Source organism: Anguilla rostrata, chromosome 12 (genome assembly GCF_018555375.3).
Source record: "Anguilla rostrata isolate EN2019 chromosome 12, ASM1855537v3, whole genome shotgun sequence".
NCBI classification, from domain to species: Eukaryota; Metazoa; Chordata; class Actinopteri; order Anguilliformes; family Anguillidae; genus Anguilla; species Anguilla rostrata.
The window spans coordinates 12,661,518-12,684,209 of NC_057944.1; the positions used below are offsets into that span (position 1 = coordinate 12,661,518).

The 22,692-nt window shown below is 40.7% G+C and overlaps 1 protein-coding gene across 3 annotated transcripts in view; it reads right to left on the minus strand.

Annotated features, from left to right (window-relative positions):
* Positions 1-22,692, minus strand: part of cadm1b (cell adhesion molecule 1b) — a 275,266-nt gene that overhangs the window by 17,828 nt on the left and 234,746 nt on the right. For 2 of the 3 annotated variants that reach the window (XM_064301629.1, XM_064301630.1), the window contains one exon: positions 14,357-14,431. The exons of the other annotated variant lie outside the window; for it this stretch is intronic. In XM_064301629.1, the coding sequence (XP_064157699.1) occupies positions 14,357-14,431 (75 nt within the window). The remainder of the gene's footprint in view (positions 1-14,356; positions 14,432-22,692) is intronic. 3 annotated transcript variants of the gene reach the window in all.

The following is a 22,692-nucleotide window of genomic DNA, read 5'->3' on the forward strand; positions in this document are numbered from 1 at the left end:
TGTGTGTGTGTGCTTACGTGCATATGTGTGCGTGCGTGCTTGTGTGCGTGTGTGTTTTATTAAGGTATCTGGAGGTTGAAACGAGCCAGACCAAGCCAGGAGGAAATGGCTCTGGGCTGCCTGTGTTTGCCTCCGTGTTAGCTGAATGCACCCTTCTCTCTCTCCCCTGACATGCTCTTCATTTTCTCCGCTTTAATTGGTGCTAATGCACCATAAAGCATTTACCACAGCGCATGTTTACATGTTTGTTAAGGGCCCATTATTTGGCCGGGCAAATGAGACAGCCTTTTTGTGCAGTTGTAAAAAGGCATTCCCCCCGCAACGCCCGTTTTACGAGAGAGAACACAAAAACGAGGGTGAGCCACACAGCGAGTCGCAGAAGAAGAGAGCGAATGCGAGAGAGAGAGAAAGAGGGAGAGGGAGGGAGAGAAAGAGAGAGAGAGAGAAAGATGGCAACATGGGGAGAGAGAGAGAATGATGGCAACATGGGGAGAGAGATGCTGGTGCTGGGGCAGAGCTCGCTGTTAGAGAAAGACAAATGGCTTCTATTACTGGGGAGTGTCTGCTGTGCACTTGTATAGCTGTGTACAAGAGTGGGCATCAGTGGGCAGCCCACAGAAGAATCTAAACTTCTAGAGATAAACATGAGCAGTGAGATTTAATGGAAGCCCCATGGGGCTAATTGAAAATGTGTGTGTGTGTTTGTGTGTGTGTGTGCACATGCTTCTGTGTCTGCATGCATGTGTGGCGTGTAGGGTGTATTTATTTTGTATGTGACTGACAGTGTGGGACTGAGTGCAAATATAATTGTTCTATTTTTTTCATTTTCAGATATAGTTAAATGAAAGAAAATAAAACAAATCCTTTACAGTAATGGCACCCGATTGTGCCTGAATTCTCCAAGGAGTAAAGGCGATGCCACCTCGCCCTACTCAGGGAGGAAATGTGCCAGGGGTCATTATCTCCCTGGTACAATTATCCCCTTTTGTGCAAAACTTAACAGCCATCGCTTGACATGTTGACAGGTGTCTCATTTTCGGCGCTGTCACATGGCCAGATGGACGGAGACCGCTGCGGGGCGGAGGCGTCAGCGCTAGGCTAGCCCGACGCGGTGAGAAACCTGTCCGTTACAGCAGACGGAGATTTCAAATAATTAAATAAATAAATAAAGACCGAAGGGTGACACCGTGACCCAAAACACCACTGTTAAAGCTGCGGATACCCCGCGACTGACACCTCACCACGCGGCGAATGAGCGGGGGCAAACTGACAGGTCAGTACGCGAAACAGCGCTGTTACTGTTCGGCTAATTTAGCCACAGCTGATAGTGAGGCCCTGGTTCTGGACCAAAGTCTCGTGATAGCTGCGTGAGGGCCACGCCCAGGCAGGAGACAGGCGGTAGGAATCACACAATTAGGCATAGGCCTACTGGTACTGTATGACTGCCGAACTGGAAAGTCTGCCAAACTACAGAGTATTAGTAAATCTGGTTAAATATCCACCAAAGCCAAAGGGACTGTCGTGGTGAATATATGTGTCGGTTGAGGTAGGAAAAGCAATGTTTATAGCCCTTGCTAGCAGTACACCATACGTATGACAGAGATGCTGACATGCAGGTTTGAATGTTTTTTTAGGCCTTATGGGATTCACATTCTTCAAGCAATACTGAATGCTGCTTCAGTTACACAGGATGCTGAAGACAAACAAGTAAGCACACACACATGCACACACACACACACACACACTGTATATATCTGATCAAGGAAGAACTGCCCTGAACTGTAAAAATTATTTTCTTCTGACAACAGAAAAATCAATCGAAATGGAAAAATAGAGGCTGCTTTGTTGCAGGGATGTAGGGGTTACCCTCGGCTGCTCCCTGTTTTGCCATGGCATTTGCTTCTCCTCAACTGAGAATTCCACTTATGCGTGGAACCTTTGCCTGTTGCTAGGCTACAAAAAGAAGAGGGAAAAGACCTTAAAGGAGAAGAAAAAAAAATCTCCCAAAGAGCAAATGTGTCACACTGAGGATATAAAAGCTAAACACAACATGCACTACAGCAACATAAAGAAGAGGTCTTACATTTACCAAAAACAGGCAGAGGAAAATAAGGGAAAAAAGCAGAGTTTTTACAATATGTAGAGTGTGTTGCTTGCATTAAGTGACACAGCAGCAACCACTGATTCAAGCACCCTTTGTACACAGACCACAAAAACACTAAAGTCCTGTACAAGGTTCAGAATTTAGCTCTAAATGCTTTGTTCTGTGAAAAGGATCTCTGAGGTAGCAGAACAATGGAGCTTATAATTTCCACTGAAAGTGATGCTGTTGCTGCCCTTCTAAGGGACTTCTTGCCATGTGTATGATTTTGATGTCCGTTTGACAGGTTCATAGTTTGCCAGGTCAGTTTTGAGTTTGTACTGAAACCATACAATTAACACGCAGGGCTACTGACTTGTTTTTCCAATTCATTCTTTATTTCCATGCCTATTTTAGAATGCCTGGTCAAAATTGGAAGCCCATCCAATCGCAGGAAAATCTCCATCAGTCACAGCCTGACATGCATCATCTAAAGTACTAAGAGTCAACTGAGTCAACTACCTTGAATTAGAGCTGCTTCAGATTACATCTAATATACAAAAAGTTAACAACTATGCATGCAGAATATGCTATAATTTGAATATACTGTTAAAATATAAAAATATACTAGATTATTATAATTGTTATTATTAGGTTAACTATGAAACAATATAATCATATAATTTCTTATGAAAAATAGTTCTCTCTTTTGACCTATACCATTTATGGAAGGGCTTGGCTTTCATATCCAAAGCATTATTTGATTTAGCTTCATAATTACTTGAGATGTTGCATTGCACTGAATGCAAGAAAGACTTGATCTGTGCAAGCTAACAGTTAAGGGCATGCTGTAACCCATGCAGCCCCTGGTGGTGATCTTGAGTTGTTGCAGCCTTTGAACCCTGGTGCACATCACCTACTAATCAATTCAATGAAATAAGGAACTGTTCTCCAGTATACATAAATGAGCAGGGGGAAAATATATACAATTTCCTTCAAGAAGTAATCTTTTTTTAAACTGTGGAAAACATACAGCTATATTAAAGGTAACTAGAAAGCACAGCCTGGCACTGCAGTCAGCTGGCTTACATTTAGGTGCAGGGTGAGATTGTGCGGTATTCTTGCGGAAACTAATTTTAATAAATTTTTCCCGCACCAGATGAGTTAATTCATCTTTCATTTTCCCCCAGACATTCTTTCCCTTTAACAAAGTTTAATATTTGAACGGTGAAAATTGTAATAGATTATTCTGTGGATTACTGTAATGCAGGAAGATGCATCTTAGCCACCGCTGACGTTTTCCGATCAGGTTAACATCACCCTTATGACATGGTATTTAGAAAACCAGTGAACTGCAAGAAAGCTCAATTATGGCAAAAATACATGCACTGCATAAATCACATTCCACCATTTCATGTCCACTGCATGGAAGAAAAAAGGAAAAAAAAAATGTCTCAGTCATTACAATGACTCCACAGTGTTCCCCCAAATATAACATAATGACAGCTATTGTATGCACCTAACAAACACCTATATACATATTTATCTTAACCATGAAAAGTAGACATGGCCAACATTTTTTTTCCTGCAAGTGAACCATTTGTGCCTTTTTGTTGCTTACCCTAAATTTAGCCTCATGACAATGCAGTTTGTCCTAAATTCTCAATACTGAATCACAGGCTTTTGCCTCCGTCCAACAAAATATCAAGTGTACAATTGTGTCACCAAATGGATGCAATTGCCAGGCCCATAATGTGCGAGTAATAGCAAACAAACAAACAAACAAACAAACAAACAAATGAATACATTTGATTCAGCTGGCTGCTAAAATTGAGGACAAACTGCAGAGTGGGTGTATTAAACATCCCCTCCGGTGCTCGACAGTCAAACAATGGGACTGCATGCGGGCACATCCGCATGACGTGCAGCGTGGTGCGATGCACCTCCTGCATGCAGCCGTGTTAGCGGCGGCTAGGTGAACACCAAGCATAAACACGGTGCTCAGCGGGCAGCCCGTGCCAGGGAGGGAGAAGGAGAAGGAGGGAAGATGTACCCACCGTGAGCAGCGGGCTCTGTGCCGGGCACCGTGTCTGAGCACGCCGGGGGCACGAGGAGCCGGAGGAGGAGGAGGAGGAGGAGGAGGAGGAGGGAGACAGAAGAACGATGCGCGAGAAAGGAGAAAGGGAAAGGAAAAAACAAAAATAAAGATAAAGGATGTGAGGCAGGCATTTAAAAGAGAACGCTGTGAGATGAAGATAAAGACTGGGTAGAGCAGGGAAGAGGACACAGTTTAAAATGAAAAAATAAAAACAAACCAAAAATAAATAAATACACGCAGGACAAGACGGTTTACCTTGGGAGAAGGAGAAAACGTGGACACTAAATTCTGACTTTGTGACTAGGCAGATTTGCCTCTGTGGAGCACTGTGTCAATGGTCTGCCCAAGCCTCATAAGATGCCACATCATCTTTGTGAGCTTTTGTGCACCGTAAGGCTTTCTGTGTTTCACTGAGGAAACCCATCAGCACATATGTATGCCCATTTGAAAATACTGTATACAGTTGATCTGTTACCTGTAATAGTATTTATAAAACTATAATATACAGTAGAGTCCACTTCCAGTCCTATAGACTTACATTTCTGAATGTTCTATAGATGTCTTTCAACCAGCAGTTGATTGAGTTAAAATTGGCCTATTGCCCAATCAAGGACTCAAATGTAATAATTAACACATGACTTCAAACAGAGACTGGAATCCCTGTGGTCTTTGAGTGGGTACTGCTGGATTCGGCACAATGAATTTAAAAATAAAGCTGGCATGGCTCCACAATGCCATGGAAGGGGAGGAGCCAGCATGTGCCTGCCTTGACAAGTATTTGACCAGACCAATCACAGCCTGCGAGGACCTCTTGGCACATAACTGACAGGAACACACCACCAGCCTTTATGGTCTGCAACTCATAGCGCACCACATGACCTCCCACCTGAAGGTGACATTTATTCACTGAAAATAATATATTTATTTGTGACGACAGATTGTTTCCTAAATTTACAAAAAGGAAATAAACACGAAGATTGTTTCCAAACATTGCTCTTGAACCAGACCTGAGCTCACAAGAAGTGTTTGTGTGAGGAAATTGGCATCATTCGCTGTGGTACTACAATCAGCACTTTGGGACACAATCAAGTATTCATGTTGCAAGTTTTTCAAATCACAAGCACCCTTAAAGATTGATTGAGCCACTGAATGATGAAGTCATGAATGCCAATAACCATTTAGATCTCTATTTTGCATTCATTAATTCACAGCCTTTCCAACATTTGGGATTGTGCAACCGGTGGATATTTGCTTTGCATTTCAATAAGTCCTAAGTAAAACTTGAATTTGGCAGACACTCGATTAAATTAAAGAAAAATCAGAACGCAAACAAAAAATTAGCAAAGCTACGGATGTGATGCCGAACACAGTTGGCTGTCTGCATGCCAGCTGCATGTGAGTGGTCTTCCTTTGATTCCTGTTCGTGCGAACTGGATGGTGGTGTGTAGGGAGAAACAGGTGGCTGAGCCAAGGGTCTGCTCTGAGCTCTGACCCCCGTGTGTCCTGAGCAGCGGGCTTGCTCCATGAATGTGGCTGGGGCGACAATTGGATTGGGGTGGGAATTGGACATACACAGACCTGCGCTGGGAGTCAGTTATTGAGTTTGCCACTGACTTTGGAAAACAATTATGTACAAATAAACATTATTCATCAACCTCTGTGACAAGATATTCCTCGACACAAGATGGGGGTGGGGGTGTGAATAATAAATGCACAAGCAAGTGATTAACGGGGGCACATGGGGATTTCATTCAAATAGCTGCTAACAAATAACTGCTGTGTTTTACAGCATTTATGTTAATTAAGCATTATCAAAAATTCCAGTTTTCAACTTCAATAATAAACTTGTTTTTTATGCAATGCACCAAAACATTTATGAAGGGAAATGTCAGTCAAATAGATGCTAATAACATTTTTTCTAGTTCAGGGGTTCCCTGGAGATAAAAAAGAAAAAGAAAAAGAAAAAAGAAAACGCCAAATTCCACGCACTTTCCTTTGAGACCCACACAAATGAAATTAAACTGTACATGCAGTTGCTTGAACATATTTGAATTCCACATTCAAGCCCTCAAAGCATGGTTCAGATGTAAATCATCGATACACTTTTTAATTCACCATTTATTGACCAGTTAGGACAACCCTGAGCCTAGCATTTTTTTTTTTTTTTTTTGCAGTGATGATCCAGGGATCTAATTGGGTGACGTACGTAAGTTATGTAGACAATGTGTACATGACTGGTGGCCAGATGTAGAGAAATTTGACGAGGACACTAGTTAACCAACCATACTCTTTCTGAAAGTGCCATGGGATCATTAATGGTTGAGTGATTATGTATCACTGTTAAATGTCTCATTTAAAGGACCGCATCAGCATCACAGTTTACCTACCATTGTGAGAGGGCACTGTATTTTATTTAGTCCAGAAGGAAGGGCGCCCCCTGTTGGCCCACCAACACCTCTCCTAGCAGCAATTAGGTTTTCCATGGAGGAGCAGAGACAGAACCTAAACACCCCTGGTAATGAAATGATGGAAGACCCAGATGAATGAGTCGACTCAGCACGCTCTCTGCTCCTCCAACGGATCTGCAACCCAGAGGCACCAGCAGGAGACTAGACAGGATCAAGGGATCACGTAGGGAGACAGAAAGGCACACGTATCACATGAAACCCTATTCCTCAGCCTGACTGACTCTGAGGGCACAAAAAACTACCTGATTCAGTGAACAGTAAAGAGAATCACTCCACCACTAAGTTTGAAGTACTTAAAATGGATTTTAAATAAAGAAGTACTGCGTGTATATATATATATATATATATATATATATATATATATATATATATATATATATATATATATGTGTGTATATATATGTATTTTCTGCATGTCACTCCCCTGCTGAGGTCCTACCAGTCACCGCCAGGATCAGGTTCAAAGTCCTGATCTTCACCTACACTGCAGCCAACAGGACAGTCGTCCCCTGTCTACCTACAGGACATGATTCAATCCTACACGCTAGCTCGACCACTCCGCTCTGCTGCAGCAGGGAGACCTGGACCCCCTGTCATCCAGTTGAATGGAATCTCTCGTCCCAACCACTGAACTTCTCCACTCTAGCTCCCCAGTGGGGGAAAAAAACTCCCTGTTCCTCTACCAACCGTTCAGTCGTTGTCTAGTCTCTTCACACTGTACCTGGACTAACTATCACTACTCTGCAGGGCGCTCCCAAACAAGAAGTACACTCATCATTGAATCCTAATTTGTTCCTGTAGCACTTATATGTTACAGTGTCTCCATCCAGCACTTATATTGCACTTGTATTGTTATCTTGATGTTGTAGCTCCTAGTTTGACTTACCATAACTTTCTGACCTAGCCTATGCTTACTGTGTGAACTGGAGTTAATGTGTTCATGGCTACGAATAACTGTTACATAATGAGTATTGTACCTTATCGGATCTGAGTTTTATAGTTATTCCAATGAATTTCGGTATGCACTTATTGTACGTTGCTTTGGATAAAAGCATCTGGCAAATAGATGTAATATAATGTAATGTAATATAATAAATGTATATATATATATATATATATGTTTAAAGAGAGCTTGAACTACAATAACTACATTAACTGCTTAGTGGAGAGGAAAGCGTGGGTATCTGAAAAATGGAAATTGTGGCAGGGTATTTAAAAATTCAACCATAATTCAAGTACTCTAATAAAAATAAAACATCTGGTCAACTTTATTTTATTCTAGAATCTCTCTGCTGGGGCATTCCAGTGGCGGCAAACACACTGATTACCCTCACAGTGGCATTTTCTAACATTTTTATCCACATTTGTGTGGGCAAATATTGTCTTATGGGCCATGTAGAATCTGTCTCCCCCCAATCCACATTTAATTATTCAGCATATTTATACTAATCCTTCAGTCATTGTAGAATTTGTATACACAAATGATTGACTTGTATACACTTTACGTGACTTTACGTACGTCTCTTTTATACTTTGCACACTTTAAATGTCATTCAACAACTACCTTTGTGGACACATTCCTTTGCAGTCATTTCCATACTATCATAAAGCCAATGTTCTGGGAGGTGTGGGGACACCCAATGGGGTGGACACAGTCCTACCACAATGAAGCTGAGCATTTCAGTGCAAAACCATATCATGCATCAGACTAAAGGCATGATATGCAGGACTTTACGCCCTTTATGCACTTTCACGAATTGCGCAAATTTGCATGCCTTAACCTGTATTTGTCATTCTAATATATGTTTGGGGCATTTCTGGGCGTGGACGGAGGAGAAGACTTCTTTGATTGTAAACACAGGACGACAATGCAAAAAAAAAATCCTGCATAGTATGCCTTTAAATAAATAAAAAGACAAATAAATAAAAGGCTGATTATCCATCATTTTCAAACATGATGCCCCTGGCAACCAGCTACAGGCCAATCACATATTCCCCACCTGTGCTGTGAATCGTGTGACATCACCAGCACACCTGGCAATGGTTAAAACGCTCAGTTTCTCATTGGTATTTACAAATGTTCAAATGCTCCACAGGTGTCCATGGCAGGCCATTCTCTATGGCAACAGGAGGCACTGACTCCAGTATTCACATTACTGTTGCAAAGGCCCCAGTGCCTACAGAAATACACCCTTCAAAAAGATGGTGTTTACATCAATTAAGCCCTGACAGCAGTTTGTTGCTGTTCTGAGAACAATACATTGTTTGAAAAACCATTCCCTAGATTTTCATTTAAACTTTTTTTAAAGTGGTAACACAATGCTCACCTATCTTTCTCTCTTTTATTTCCTCATGAATAAAAAACGAGCTGTTTACAGTGTGATCCAAAATTATTTACACCCGTTGATAAAGATGAGCAGAAAAGGCCATATGAAATAATACAGGTAATGAGCTGTATTGCATGCTCATTTGAATTATTTATTTTTCACTTTTGGAAGGCACTGTTTATATGCACACATGCAATTAAGATGTACAAATATAAAACCCAAAGCAATCTTCATACATCAGACTGTTCGTAAAACTGTGAGGAAGGACACCTCCTGTGTTTTTTTGTTTTTTTTTTGTTAAGAATGATCTGGGGCATTTTTTTGGCATATTAATTTGTGGGTAGGGTCTATGACCTTTATATAGCTATAAGATTAGGACTTCTGTGGGGAAAATAAATCCGTGAACGAGAAGTCATCTCTCTCGACCACTCACCCTCCCTCCTTTCCTTCTTTCTCCTCTCGTTTGAGTTGAGAGGTTGGAGGATCTATTATTGCCCGTTCTATTTTCAGTGAAGTAAAAAAAAGTCTTTCTTGGTCTTTAACAGAAAGTTCAAAAGTGTTGAGAGGAGGGGGGCGTTGCGGGGAAACACAAGCACGTTTGCAAATATCGATAAACATCCATTATGGAGCTGTGGTAAGCTGAACAAAAAGCAACACAAATAGGAATTAATGGCATCTGTCCACAGCTGCAACTATCGCTGATCAGGGCCGTTCCATTTAGCCATTTACTTTGCAGTCTAAATGGCAATTTAGTCATCTCCAAATGTCACCTCTTGAAGCAGCCCAGCACTTTAGTGCTGCGCTGTGCTTTAATAGATTTTTTAAAAGTGCAGCATACCCTATTCCATTTCTCTTACAGCCAGTTTATCAAAAATGTATTAAATTTCTAAGTGGGCTCTACCCCTCTTTGTGCTGATGAATTCATTTGGCACCCCCCTGATCTATAACCATCAGCTATGTGACCAAATAGAATAATCTACCATCTGAAAGCATTAGACGTTTAAGGGACATACTGAACATATGCTGACGCATATATATATATATATATATATATTTTATTGGAAGATAATGTAGGACGGGGGTGGCGATGGTCGCTTAACCACCAAAGTACATTATTTACCAGAAATTACATCACTTCCACTTACACAATTGTGACCAACTATATTAGTTATTTTTATTTTTATTAGTTTTTAATAAACTTAATCGTATTCATCTGAACTTGAAATATTCTTCTGCAGCCCTTTGTTTATTGTTGAAATACTCTTCTGCGGTACATTGTTTTATTGTTGTCAAGCAAAACTTTGGTTGATAGTTCTATTTGCACTGTTGTTATGTGAAAGTCTGGTTGATAGTTATATTTGCACCATTGTTAAGCAAGAACCTCTGGTAATGATTTTATCAGGAAAAAAATATTCAATTAGCAGATATTTTGGTCATTTTTGTCATTACATTATTTATGAAGACTGCATGAAACCACAACTCAATCAAATTTATCTCCCAAGCTCTGTCTTGCTTTTTTAAATGGTTTGGTCATGCAGTGTAGACTTAGAATCTTTCTAGTTTCTCTGAAAAGAGGTTAGAATGCAAGCTAGCTTCATGCTAGGTTCACCATCACCCATGTTACCTAGCTAATATTAAATAAAAAATTATATTTAATAATATTAAAATGTGATATATTAATGTTATGTAAATGAGTTGTTATGTTTATTCCTGTGTAATCACTGATATATCCACACCTGCCTCCTGAAGAGTGTTTCTGATCTATTAGGGGGTATTTCTTCATTTTTCTTTCTTATGCTGAGAATATTTCATAAACTGTAGGGATCTTCCTAGGCCTACCCAGACCTTCATGAACTCTGGGCTCACCAGCGCTCTCTTTCTTCTTATGATGTCACAAACTGTTGATTTTTGTAAGCCTAAGGTTCGGCCCATGTCTTTGACTGTTTGCTTCTCAGCCTTGTAATGGCTTCCTTGCCTTTTGTTGGCACAACTGCGGTCCTCATGTTCACAAACACCAATAGCAGACCAATAACAGGCAATCAAAAGCCTAGAATCCAGCCTAGATACTGAGAGCCCTCTTATAACTTGTAACAATGTATAGCAATACAAAAGAAATTGTTGGCTTCTGACTCCCTGGCCACAGGACAGACCCTCCTTTGAGTGACACTCACAATTAACCTCTCTGGTCAGCCAAGGCATAATGACGTGCCTGTCCCCTTCCTCCTGTGACCCTGCAGTAAACTCACTGCTTGGTCAATTAGGCACCAATTTGGGTCAGGAACTCCCCCTTTGAGAATAAAATGGAGAATCTGATTTAATGCGCTTTAAACATTAAGGAGGTAGTGAGCATAAAAACTCACCAAAAACAACTTAACTTAACTTTGTTCTGAGGGTAAAGACACTGCCTAACCGACCAGACAATGATGGACTTTGCTGGATGTCCCCAATAAACTTCTATAATTAGCCATCGCATAATTATAATTTCGTCTGATTAATAATTATATATTATTTCTCATATTATGCAAATAATTATTTTCAATTAGCTTATTCATACATACATTAACCAATAAAATATATACCATTTTTCAAAACCATTGTCTACCTTATTGTACTAAGTTGAGTTCTACAGACATACAGAATTCTGATTGGGTGTTGAATTTAATTTGCTTTGAATAAACCTGACCAAACCTCACTATAACCTACACTAAAGAAGCAATGGAAGACACCTGTCTAATCAGAAACCCCTGTGGAGCCATTTGCCCCAAACATTCTGATGCCCTCAAATGGGGGACTTGTTATTTCTACATGGTGAAACCAAAATGCGTAACAATACCCTTCAATAAAAGCTGACAATCTGCACTTTAACCACATGAAAATTTTTGATTACAAATCAAAAAATTTTGAACACAGAGCCAAATCAAGAAAAAAATATATCTTTGTACAAAATGCTATGGAGTTCCCTATATATATATATATATATATATATATATGTGCATACATACTTGCATATGAACACGACACAAAAATATCCCTCAAAAGACAAGGCAAAAATGAAATAGGCATAAATGAAAATGGGATGGATCTGAATTATTTTATCGGAAAATCCTTAAACAAAGTACATCATGAACAGCTGCACTATATATTCTGATATTCCGTCAAAACAAAAAAATTCAGCAGCAAGCCCGTCCCTTATTGTTTCCGTTTCAACAAAAGGCATCAGTTTTAAATAAAGCTTTAAAAAAAAAAAAAAAAAAAAAAAAATCACATCTTCTGATCCTTTCCTACGGAGATGCGCTACAGTGCTGAAGACTGCCATCCCTCTGATCTCTTGACTGTGAATACGACTCAGGATAACCAATTCCAAAATCTCATTTGCATATTCGGTGCGTGAAGAAAATTGAAAGACAAAATGTGGAGGATGAACTGGCCAAGCATACTGTTACCAAATGAAAAGAGAGCCCGCACTCACGTCTGCCAACCCCCAAAGACTGCAAATATACTTCATATGGACAAGTGCACACACGAATACAATTCACATCAGTGCTTTGGAAAGGCTACGGCAGGCACCCTTTAGCCGCCCGGACCTCAGCTCAAAGGCTCGCCGTGGCTTCGGCTGGGCTCCGGGGTTCATGCTAGTTCAGCGCTTTAATTGGGGTTCCATGTCAAATCGATCAGTAAGGGTGCTTAGAAAGGGCCTCAGCACTCACACTCACGAGGCTGGGAATGTTTTTTTGTTTTGTTTGTTTTTTCCCCTCAATTCTTTATTCCACTGAGAACACTGTAAAAATAACAAGTCCTCGCTTAATCTTCAGACAATGTCAGACAATAAACAAGAAATAAAAAGTTAAAATAAGATGCCTTTATTATTATTATTATTATTATCTCCATTCATGGCTATGCAAATCATGCCCCATGTAACATTTCCTGGCTGTTCTACTATTCCGTATTCTCCCTTTTGAAATGTATCCAACTGATAAATTTATATACAGAAAACTAGAGGAGCGCAAAAATGCATGATTCAGTGGAAACCATGTGGTGGTAGTCTGGTAATTTCATAACTTAACATTTGTGTTTGTTCATTTTATTTATATATTTTGCTTATTACAGTGTGTCTGGACTAAACATCTATCAGAGACGTATCATTCCTGTTGTGCTAAATCATGTTTCTGAATATATTTCAAAAGAAAGACTGTGTATTACTACTGATATTATTACTGAACTCCCATTGACTGGAGGGTAATATAAGGCTTTCAACAGTAAATCCACTGGGAACAAACCTTAGGGTAGTATTTTTCCAGGAGGGGAGTTCCAGAGCAGTCTCTACGGCTGAAAATTAAATACCTGCACACAAGGCAACTTTTTCAGCCGGAAGGACTGATCTTGATGAAACGCACGGAACTTTTATAGTCCTGTGCATTCTGCCCAGAAATATGGCGACACGCAGTGGATCGCTTTTAATTGATCCATTGCTGAGAGAAAACAAGTATGCATATGTATGTTTGTTCTGCATTTAACAGGTACAATACAATTAATTAATAAATGTAATTAATAATTTCATAATAATAATAATAAAAATATATGTGTATATATATATACTGCAACTTGTCATGTTTAATCTCCATGTTCACTGTGTGATCATGTGCTGAACAGGACAACACAAGGTGAGGGGGAAAAGAACTGCCTCCATAAGGATTAGCATGACACCCAGGAGCTTGGTGTACAACACGAGCAGCACCGCTATGAGACAGTATTCAGCGATGCAGAGCTGAAGACTGGAAACAAATACGTTTGCACAGCCCATATGTAGAGTGCGCACAATTACCCGGCCCTAATCCAATCTTCAGTGAGAGGGAGGACAAAACTGCGGACTGCTGTCTTTATGGCTCAGGGAAAAAAGCAGCACTGTAATCCATCGCCCAGACAGGATTGGATACTTCCCCAGATCATGATAAGATGGCAGGACATGGAGATGCAGCTGAATCTTAAGAGATCGGATGCTCGACGGGGGGCGGGAACAGGGATAGGGCTGGGAATGGGGTGTGTAACGTACCGCACTGACAGCCCGACTGCCTGGGCCTCAGTCACTTAGGCCTCAGTCAACCAAGTCACCGGTCGCTGGGACTTAGTCACCCATTATCACACTGGCGATCTTATCAGTAAAGACCGTCTGCTGTCTCCTTCTCTTCCCCCGTTTCTTACACACTCCCTCTCTCCCACGCTCTCTCTCTCTATCGCTTATGAACACACATGCACAGATGCACACACGTACACACAGGTGTGTTAGTTCTGAAGCACATGGAGACAGAGGGATGGAGGGGATGGGTGGAGGTGTGATGGGGGCGGAGGTGAAGGAGGAGCTGGAGGCCGGAAGGACATACCGTACCTTGGGTAGTGTCTGGGAGGGTGGAGGTAGTGGTGGTGGTGGTAGTTGTGGGTATAGGGGTAGTGGTGAGAGCATCTGGATGGGGAAAAAAATAAAGAAACAAATGACACACAAAGAAATGAATAATAAATAATAAATAAAATTAGTCAAAATGGAGACAGCGGAAAGGGAAAGAGGGGTGGTGTGATTGGGGCAGCACTGGCATACATGACATGACTTCTGCACTTGCGTGTGAAAACTGCACCAGACACCACAATAATAACAGCTGTTTTTAGTTCTTTTAGTCAGCTGGTACATTATGTTTATTTTGAGGCCTTCTGCCTAATTTTGAAACCGATCAAATGTGGTATTACTCTTCTTTCACCATTCCTTTTGCCTTTTTTTTCCCTTGACAATTTATATCCCAACTGCAGTACAAACACTGACACAGTACAGTACAAAGACTAGAGAAGCCAGAATGCTGGTAGAATAAGCCTGCATAGGGAATTACCTCATCATTCATCTTTCAACATTACTTCATGTACTATACTGTACAGGATTGGTGTTGTGTTTCAATCAAACAGTGCAAACCGACATGGTTCTCCTTCACTGACGTTATGGCACTAGATTTGCACATTCATTGATCAAGCTTGTTATAGTTCTCTTTCCCTTATTACTGTCTTTCCTCTTCCTTGAGTTCCATTTCCAATTGTAGCACTTTCATACAGAGTTTGGATGCCTTTTACCACTCACATACCGTATATAGCATATCAAACACGTGTGAAAGAAAGTGGAATATCACAGGACACGTAAGAAATGACAAGAGTAACTATAGTAATGGCTGTAGTCTTCTGCAAACTCCACAACTTGACGATTATGTCCTGGTTGTGCAAAACGGTCTTTCCCTTACATCTTTGCTTAATATATCTTAATATGAAATGTCATTTTTTGTAAATGTTTATATTAAAGTTCATTAAAATCATAATGCATTGCACATGAAGTTATTAGCATAAATCTACTGCTTTTAAGATTTTTCCAAACATCACAATAAATACATTTTCAGGTGTTATGATTGTTTCCTCTGCAAGTAATGAAACAATGGCTTTCATGGAAAATGTTTTCACTGGCTTTGCACGGGCAAATCCATAGTGCCATTTATTCAGTGAAATATCACAATGCCCAATTACAGAATTACAGCACAGGCGGGGAGAGGGGAGGACTTGCCGAAAGCAAACACGGAACCCAACGAGAAGGGGAAGAAAAACCGGAGCGGCAACCGCAGGTTTTTTTTTTCCCGGCACGGAGAGGTGTGAGGGAGAGCGGGGAGGGACGCGAATGATTTTCCCGTCTCTCGCAGACAGAAAGCAGGCCCCTCGCTGGGGGACATCAGTGGTGAGCGAAATTGGCTCGCTGTCTCCATCGCTTTATTGTCTGTGGTCCATCAAAGGATGGCGGCGGGGGGCCAAACACTTCCCGGCTAATGATAAAACATCAAGGGGAGAATAATGTCGCCGGAAAAACGGGGCGCGGGGCGGCGGCCTCCGACGGAAAACCTTTCGAGAAAAGAGGGGAGAGGAAAAGGAATCGGCAGACCTCGCGACCGTCGCTAAAACGTTAGCGTCCGCGTTGAAGACGCAGGGGTGGGGGCAGAGAGCGCGGGGGTCTGGGACCACAAGAAAAAAAAAAATGTTCCATTTGGACGCGGCGTTCAAAAGAGTCCGGCAAACAAGAACGGTCAATTTGAGGGTTGGGCGATCGCGGGTTAAACGTCAGGAGGGATGAGCGCGGCGAGGGTCAACGCTTCCACGGGCGCGTTTGCATCCCAGCCGAAAGGTGTGAGCAATTTCAGGCGTCGGGCTGTGATGATATAAAGACTCAAAGCGCTTTTGTCCTAACAAATTCCTCCGCCGTGCCCTTTCAGCACCAATATTATCAGGAGGTTATTTTTCCTCCTACTGGCTACTGCCGCTGTGCAGGCGAGCAGAAAAATGCTCTCATATTATGTGATTTTATTTATTTCCCCATCCCAGATTGCCTTCAAAAGGACATGACATTTTCCTGCAAGGACAAGGGGGGTTGGGTGTGTGTGTGTGTGTGTGCGTGGGGGGGGTGTTCCAATGAGGGAATTTTTATTTTGAAGAAATATCGCATTCCATGTGTCATATCATTGCTCAAGGTTAAAATAATCACGTCTTTACTATAAAGATCTTTGCAGATTGATGCAGATCATACCTTTGCATTCAAAAGGGAAGACTCCTATTCAGAAACGCATCCCCGCTATGTTTCCTTTGGATAAGGTGGAAATCAAACCACTTTCATGATTTACAGCACTGAATCTCCACAGCAGTGATGTGGAGTTATAGGGCCCAAAAATAACTATCAAACCTATTAAAGCTGATAGTAATGAATCAAAAACTGAGAAAAAGAAGTGCGTCTGTGTACAGTTAGTATCTTCACCAAGAAATACAGCCCTCGCTGCACCGCTTTTTTTGTAAGACCTGAAAAAATAAAAGAGATTTGTCTTTTTCTCTTTTACCCAAGTTCCAAAACATCTGCTATAAATCAGCCTTCAAATCAAACAACAATAAAGTAGGTGGAGCCCCATATTTCAGCCACACTTCAAAGGCCAGATAACACAAGAGATAAATCAGTAAACACCCTAGACACTCCTGCACTTAAGCAGTGATCAAAATTCTAAATTAATATAGCCTGTACTATATATATATATATACTTTCCATGCAGATCATTCCATGAAATCATTGCACACACACACACCCATATATGTATATATACATATATATATATATATATATATATATACATATATGGGTGTGTGTGTGTGCAATGATTTCATGGAATGATCTGCATGGAAAGTTATACTACAAGCAATGTTTCTGAAACCTATTAATAACACTGAAGCAAGCGTAGTGCTTGTACTGGGCCAGTACTGTGACCATGATTCTTGTGAAGTAGCCCTTCTTGTGAAGGGCTTTAAGCTCACGGAAATGTTGGGAAGCTAAAAGCTAACAAGTAAATTAATCAAGCCTCCAGAATAACAGTCCGAGAGTACTATTGTACTCTTAAATAAGGTAACATGAAGAGCACTGTACTGCAGCAAATGGCGGCTATCATACTCTCAACATGCACATAGCATTGGGAGAGGCTTTAAAAAATGACTGTTGACATATACACTTTCGAAGGTGTCCACTTCATATGCAACCGGCACAGCCACAGGTACATGGCAGGCCCTGACTGGAAAAGTTGTCACTGTATCGTACAAGGAGATGGGCATGCCTCGACAACTGAAACTGTCCTTCTTTGGGTGATACTACAACCAATTTTGCACCGTCTCACACAGCTGCAGGCCACAGCGAGCACTGGCACAGTCAGGATTTGAACCAGAAACGCGGGGTGCATCCCTAAACTCTGAGAATGAGAGCACTGAGTGACCCCACCACCCACCAGTCACAAACTGTCATTCCTTTGGAGGAGCTTTTCAATGAGCCTTCAGGTCCAATCTGTAAGTATAGGAGGCATCTAATGGAAAGTATGTAGCTTACTCATGCTTGCTTGCTGTTGGTAAAACCTCATCAAAATGAAAACAAATTATAATTTTTCCCCATTTAGGATTTTTTCCCCAATTTGGATTTTGGATTTAAATGGAAACGCAAAATTGCTGGCAGTTGAATGCCTTTGATGTGATTATCAGTACAATGCCAAGGTAACATCTCCATTTATTCAGCTCTCTACTCCACCTAGAGGAGACATGTATAATGTGCCGACACCACGATAATGGTGCCTTGTAACAGAATCTTTATTCACTAATTAAACAAGTCCACCTGTACATATCCAGGCTGTTTATATTTGAGAGGCAGGCTGAAGTAAGCTAATGTTGTCAGTACTGGGCCTGGATTCAGCCAGGATGTGTCCTTAACGTTGAGTGTGAACTGTGAACCAAGTTAAGGACAAACGTAGGTAGACATCCAGGCCTGAATTATCATGCAAGGGCCAGCCGGAGCCACTGGTCAAGGATAAGTGGCCTCAGCACTGGGGTTGACTGAGTGACAGATGGCTTGCAGACATGCCCAGAGGTGAGTTTTAGGAAAAGAGTTTCTAAACTGGGGAGTTTGAGATATGGGCGAGATGGCTCTGTCAATCTTTATAATCGATCACTGTCCATCAAGGCAGAGTTGTTTCCTGTCTGAGGCTATGGGGATTCACAGGACAGGATATTCTATCAGTTTTTTATTTATAAATGTTTTGCTTTCTCCTGAACATCCTGTTTCTTTGCGGATTATGTTTGTCTAACTATGGAAATCGATGGTCTGGCATTTCACCAGGCAGCATAAAATAAATATATTTTTTTAAACAAAAGCTCTCCCCCCCCACAGAACGCTCACACTCTGCGATGCATACAAATACTGCAATCAGTGATGCTATATGTGAATGGGCAAAACCTAGTCTAGATGCAAATTCAAGAACTTTTTGTATTATTAAAGCACATTACATTTATGTGATAAAGGTTCCAACCAGCTTATGGAATACTGTCAATATTCATCACATTTTTCTACTTCTCAAAATAATCCAATTTCCTTCAAGATTAAAAACAACCCACCCAGTGGGATTATTTACTTATTTATTTATTTATTGGGAGGGGGGGGGGGGTTGTGGGAACATATCTTAAAGTTCTGGTTATTATTGAAACAAGTGAAAATGTCATATTTAAATATTTAACTGCTAAGGTTAAAAATACATTTGCTTCCAGTTTCATTTGTGATTGATTAACCAAACCAAAAATTGGTTTCCACAAATGCATTTTTGGTTAATGAATATTAGATGCGTTCCAGGCCAAAAAGCACTTTATTCTTCAGGGCAACAGGTATGTCGAGTAACAGCAGACACACAAATGGAATTTTAAGGCTGAAAACATGTCAAAGGGAAACAGAGAGAACTCACCGAGAGTGGCATTTACCTTGTTACGAATAGCACTTTATAAAAACCTCACAAGTGCACAAAAGCATTATTCTTAGTAGGGCTTCACATTGAGAGGTTAGACACCCACCCACCACCTCCGAAAGAATAATAATATATATTTTTTAAAACATTAAAACAATCTATTTGATAACTGAAGAGCTGAAGCCAACTGACATACTTCATCTCGGAGTCTAACAAGCCTGCTCGTCTAAAAAGTAAAAAAAAAAAATCAAATTTTGGCTAGAAAAAAAATAACAATAAAAATCTCAGAAAACAGCACAGGGAATTGCTGGTCTACACACAGGCCCACAGTTCGATTTTCTTTCATATACTCAGACGAAGGATATCTTGACATCTGCTATTTAAATAAACAGGTTGCAGCAAGGATAAGATTTATGGAGGGAGGTCACGTAGGGTACAGATGCAACCAGGATGGTACCGCCGAACACAGTGGGGCAGGAAAGGCATTGTTAAGGGATGCTGGTCACCCAGGAATGGTGCATAAAGCAAATATATTCGGGCTAACACTAAGCAGAGCACAGCAGGTGTTGTCTGCTGATATAAGTACAAACATGTTTACTCTACATCTGGCAAGTGCTCCCTAACAATAAACACTGATAACAGAAACACTTTTTGTGCTTTGCGATTTTCAGATGAAGATTCTGTTCCACAGGCTTGGGTAATTCAAGAATAACCCAGCTAAACAATACAAAGAACATGAGAGCCTATGTATAACTGATCAAATTAGATATGCTACTGCATCTTTCTGTGACTAGTAGAATACAATGAACTTGGCTGTGAGAATCACACACTTGTATTGTTAAATTACTTTTTTTTTGAGAATTAATCATTATTAAGATGAAATCACATTTTTAATTTTACACAATGGCCACATGCTATACATTGGGTAACACTATACATCATGTTGGCTTTATACCAATGTACAGTAACAATATTCAAATGACGTTTAGGTAAAAAAAATAAAAATAAAATAAAAAATAGTTGCAGTGAGCTGTAACGGAACAAATAAATTATAAGCAATCAGGCAGAAAATTTGTTAAAATCCCTAACCCGACAGAAAATTGTTGTTATGCAACTACTTGTTGGTATGAAATTCATCTTACATCTATAAGTTACAAAGAGTGCATTTCCAAGAATTACTACTTTCTTAATTACTACTAGTATTACGGCTACTGCTGCTGCTACTACTACTTCTATTACTAGTACTACTACCACTACTAAGAAGAAGAAGAGGAAGAAGAAGAAGAATTTGTCTTTACTATTGCCTAAATCAGCTTGCATAAACCATATCATTAAACATTTACTATTTAAACAGCTAAATATTGGAGCAATTCAGGCTCAATGCCTTGCTTTGCTGCAAGTGTATGACAGCAGTGTCCCACCTTTGGGTTACAAGCCTGGTTCCTTAATCACTACCCCCACACAGACACCCCATTAAGAGCTGGTACCCAAAAGGCAATATGCCATATTGCATTGGTAATGACATACAGCAGTTCAGAGAGCGTGGTATGCTAGAAAATAGATACAAAACAAGTAAGCAAATTAAACCATAATAACAGAACACAGTTTGGTCCACAGGAGTGTCTGGCACACAGAACCAAGCTAACAAAAAGCATAAGACTGAAAACTGCTTCATTAAAATTGCTGGCAGATAACATCATATTGTGCCTTGTGGGCTTCTGTCTGTGGTAAGCCCTTGGGCCTATGCCAAGGTTTGCCCACTACCCCCCAATCTGCATGATGCATGCTTTGACATGCCTGATTGATGGCCACCAACTCAGCTGCCAAGACAAATAGAGAAATAAAAATGAAAAGATACAAATAAAGAGATGGCTCTATAAGAATGGCAAGGTGAACCTCTTCTCCACAAAACACACTGCATAGTTATACTAAACATTTATTTCCCTCTTGAACAGGAAATGTTAAGTTAATATGTTTGGTTTATTGTGGTACATTTTCCAGTCTGATTAATTGTAATATTGTGGAGTTTATATGTGGCCTCTGACAAGATTTACCAACGTGTTGGGACATACAGTACATTGTTGAGCAGGAAAATCAATATTACATGAGGTAAGAGCCAACATTCCATCCTCTTGGTGAAACCTGCAACTGTGGGACCAATGACACAGCCCAAACTCGTTTGGGATTTGGGCGATAGTCATCACTTAGAAAGAGCCTCTTTGCTGACGGAGCCACTCGAAACCCACATCTCCTCAGTCTGAACTCCTTTCACTCTTTCACTTGACAGATTCTGTGTTGCTAAGAATTATTCATAAAGTTTTAAAACTCATGCTGAGATTAAAAGCAAACGAAGCACTGCACTCATTCACAGTTTGTCTTTCCGATTATTATAGAAGTCTGTAGGTGTTTTCAGTCCCACACATTTATATGAGGGGAAAAAAGAGAGCAGGAGAGGGACTGACTATGGCAAAAAAGATAAAAATATGAGCCAGAAGGATTGTAAAATAATCCAGACCGAGAAGCATATATAAAACAGTACACATGCCACACTGTGCGTCCACATTAGAGTAAACCTAAGAAGAAATCAGGAATGAAGAACTGTGACAGGGTCACAGTTACAATCAAACAGACCATGGTGGTACTCACACGAACCAACAACACTTTAAAGTAAACCAACACTGAGCGAGTGTGACTATGCCACTTTGAACCAATGCTAGCCCACTGCAGCTCTCCGACCTCTTTTAATATATTGGTGCTAATGGTGAATGAAGCCAGTGAGAATCCCAATGCCGGTCCTTACAGTGTGACCATTTCTGTTCTGCCAGCACCAAGCTCTTGCTGTACAGTAGCAGGACTGGTAGTGACAGAAAAAACAGTCTGTCACTGCAAGACTTGCTACTGTACAGCAGGAGAACAGTGGTGGCAGACCAGAGTTGGTCATCAAATGAGAAGAGGATTCTGTTGTGGGTGCAGAATTTTATTGGGTTAGGACTACTCTATAAACCTGTTATACTGCTCGAGGCTAGATCCAGTTTCTACTGCAGGGGCTTTCTGGATGGGTGTGTAAATTGCTTTAGAAATGCATCACGAGGAATACATTTTTCACTGTAACCGGTTTAGTCTTAGCCGCCCAAGAAGTGTTCTCCATCACTCAGCCTGACAGACCTCAGAGACAAACAGATTAAAGGACTCTTCCCCCCCGAGTCCTACATCTGTTCTCACTGCAGCTCTATCGCTCACCAAGGGTACTAACTGGCACTGGTAGGTGAAGCATTGGAGAACTGTGCCAATTACCAGTTAGCTGAAAATGGCTTTTGGTAGGAGTATTATATAAAACTAGAGAGAAAGATGGATGGAGAGAGAGAGAGAGAGAGAGAGTCCTACAGAGAATATGACCCTT